Consider the following 3,024-nt stretch of genomic DNA (forward strand, 5'->3'; position numbering starts at 1 on the left):
CTCGGCCACCGTTGACGACACGGCAAAGCGAAGGCGACACTAACGCGTTTCGCCGATGTCCGCTGCCGTGCATGCCGCAGCGCCGGATCTGTTCCTCGCCACCGAGCCATCGGTGAAGACAAGCAGGCGGTTTCCCAGCTGCTCGTGCATTAGCGTAGCTGTCTCCTGCTGCACGGCGCAAACAGCTGTCTGGCGCTTAGATGTTACTCCAGGCACCTTGGTGTTCACGTTGAGAAGGCTGGTGGCGTTCGGCAGTTGCGGCAGTTGCGGCAGGGCGACGAGCTGCGGAGACGAGCCGACGTGCAGGGTAAACTCGGTGGCCCACTTGCTCATGCCCGAATTAGGCAACGAGTGGAGGCGACACACAAGGTGCTGTCCCTGCAGCGAGCGCTGCAAGCGTTCAATGTGATGCAGCGCTTGCTTTTTCGCACGCAAGTGACGGCGGCCAGTTGCTCGCCTCGGCGAGAGACGCTCCTATCTGCGAGGAGCCAGGTAGTCTGTACAGCGGGCGAACAACATTGCGATGCTCCGTGTCGATGGCACTCCAGTTGGCAGCTCTGGCGTTCGTCAGGGGCAGGGCATAGAGTGCACGCGATGTCGCCACAGAGTTGTACACTCGAAGCGCAAGATGCGGCGTACAACCCCGTCCTCGCGCGAGAAAAGAGCGCGCAGCGATTGCCACTTTGCGGGACTCCCTGCAGATACGTGAGACTGCCGCGTTGAAATTGAGGCGGCAGTCTATCTGCAGCCCCAGGTAACGGACGCTCTTGCGCCACGGGAGAGGGCGGCCGCGCAGGGTTAGCGGCGGGACTTCGAAGCGCGCGCAAGTGGCTCGGGGGTGCACCATCAGCGCCTCTGTTTTCGCGGTTGAGAGCTGCTGTCCGATGCTGATGTGGCGAGGTACTCTTCGACTGCGTGAACTGCGGTCTGAATGGATGCCCGCACCAGGTAGCCGACCTCCGTGGGACCGCACGCAAAAAGAGCGATGTAGTCCGCGTAGATGGTCGATCGCACCTCGTGCGACGTTGTCTTCTGGATGTAGTCGTGGAGCCGCGAAAGAGCCAAATTAAATAAAAATGGGCTCAAATCACTGCCCTGCGGGACACCCAAAAACACACCGCGAGGGTCACTCAACGGCCCGCCGACCCGCACTCGGAGTGTGCGGTCATTCAGGAAGGCACGAATGTAGTGCAGGAGCCGGCCGGTGACACCCAGCTCGTGGAGGGTCCCGTTGGTGGTGGCATGGGGGAGGCCGTCGAAGGCACCCTGCACGTCGAGCAGGATGAGGTAGCCGGCCTCGTGGCGGCTCAACGACTCCTCGAGCGTGGCCACGAGCTCGGAGAGCGAGTCAGCTGTTGAGCGCAGCCGAAGGAAGCCACTCTGCTCGGGAGCGATGGTGTCGAGGGCCGCGGCAATCCATTCAAGGCGGCGCAGTGCCATGGCCTCGAGCGTTTTGCCAGCAACCGACGTAAGCGAGATGGGGCGGTACGATCCGATGCTCCCGGCAGGCTTCCCGCTTTTGAGCAGAGGGACGACGATGGCCTTTCTCCACGCAGCAGGCACGCAGCCGGTGCGCCAGACGTGGTTGAACTCCTCCAGGAGCGAAGGAAGCTACGCCGCATCGATGTTGCGAAGGGTCTGGAACGTCAGCCCGTCGGTGACTGCAACGTTTCCTGAGAATGCCGGGCTTTATGTAGTCGGCGTGAGGTACCACGTGATCATCAGTCGAGGTGATAGCGCGCAGGCCCGCCGGTGGTTGACTGCCGGTGGATGAGACAGGCGTCCAGGTGTACGCATGCATGATAGGGTACTCCAGGGGCTTGCGTTCAGCAGCAGTAATGCCGCGATCCTGTTAAGCAATACACCACTCCGGCCTGCCAAGAGTGAAAACAGAGTTTAGATTGAAGAATGGGGACGAAATGTAAAACGTTAAAGAACCCAAGGTATAGAAAACTAAACCGGGTGCCTCATAATCATATTCTGGTTTTGCCACGTAAAAGACAATAATTTGTTTATTTAAAAAATTATGTTGTTGTGTCCTTAAGATTTTTCTGGACGCGTAAACCAAATGAATGAAATTTCACCTTGTGTATCCAGTGGTTAAAATTAAAAAAAAAACATGATGATGATGAAAGGATTCTCGAGTCTCATTTCCAAATAATACAGGTTATAGTTAACTGATATTTGAAACCTGCAGGTAATGCCGTGGCTAACTGTACGTCCATTCGACTGAGAAACTTGTATATTATAAACGGCTGTTTTCACTTACCTGGTGCCCTATCATAACGACAATAATGAAGCAATTAAAGGAACGGCATGCCTCACATAGACGTAAAGATACATGTAAATCTGCCTTGTTCGTTGAAGGAGAAAAGTGTGCTACCACATGCAGCACAAAGTTTTTATCGGATGCAAACTTTTTGAGTCTGATCAACAAAAAATAAACCCCCTTGCCTAATTAGAGTTAGCATATTTACATGATACCTCAAACCGGGTCGTTTATATAGAATGACAGCTAGGAACTTGTTAAGTAGAAGTTATTAATCCCCGTGAGGTAATTCGCTCAGGAACTGGTGCGCCTCTGCGAAACAGCCGCAACTCTCCAGCATCGAAATTATTCGGAACAGTCCTCACTTGCATAGGTGCCTCGCCCTTGAGACATCAAAGTGCTGTTATGCGTTACATTCAAAGAGACACGACTATTCGATAATTTTTAATAGGGAATTCTGGAATCGAGTACGATCTGAATAGCAAATAACATTCGTTGAGACTTTGTTAGTACTTCATTTCACCTGCTGAAGGAGTTTGCCAGACGACCCATGGAGATTTCATTGGCCTTTACGTGCCGGTCTCCCCTATTCAGGCTGAGTACACAAATAATATCGTATTTCTAACAATGTTGTTCATATTGTCGTCCAATCATCGCCGTGACTACTCTCCGAACGCCCATTGGTCCACCTGGCGCTGGCTCCACCTAGAGTGTGCTATAATTGTAACACACTCTAGTTCCAGCCGTAATAAGGC

The 3,024-nt window shown here is 53.6% G+C and overlaps 1 protein-coding gene across 1 annotated transcript; it reads right to left on the reverse strand.

Annotated features, from left to right (window-relative positions):
• Positions 1-846: 846 nt before the first annotated feature.
• LOC119439961 (uncharacterized) lies at positions 847-1,440 on the reverse strand. Its single transcript, XM_037704921.1, has one exon. It carries the CDS (start codon positions 1,438-1,440, stop codon positions 847-849), a length of 594 nt encoding a protein of 197 aa, XP_037560849.1.
• Positions 1,441-3,024: the final 1,584 nt, after the last annotated feature.

This window comes from Dermacentor silvarum, chromosome 2, assembly GCF_013339745.2.
Source record: "Dermacentor silvarum isolate Dsil-2018 chromosome 2, BIME_Dsil_1.4, whole genome shotgun sequence".
NCBI lineage: Eukaryota > Metazoa > Arthropoda > Arachnida > Ixodida > Ixodidae > Dermacentor > Dermacentor silvarum.

Coding starts and splice junctions, on each gene's coding strand:
- LOC119439961 (XM_037704921.1), bottom strand. CDS start 1,440: ATGGCACTGCGCCGCCTTGAATGGATTGCCGCGGCCCTCGACACCATC.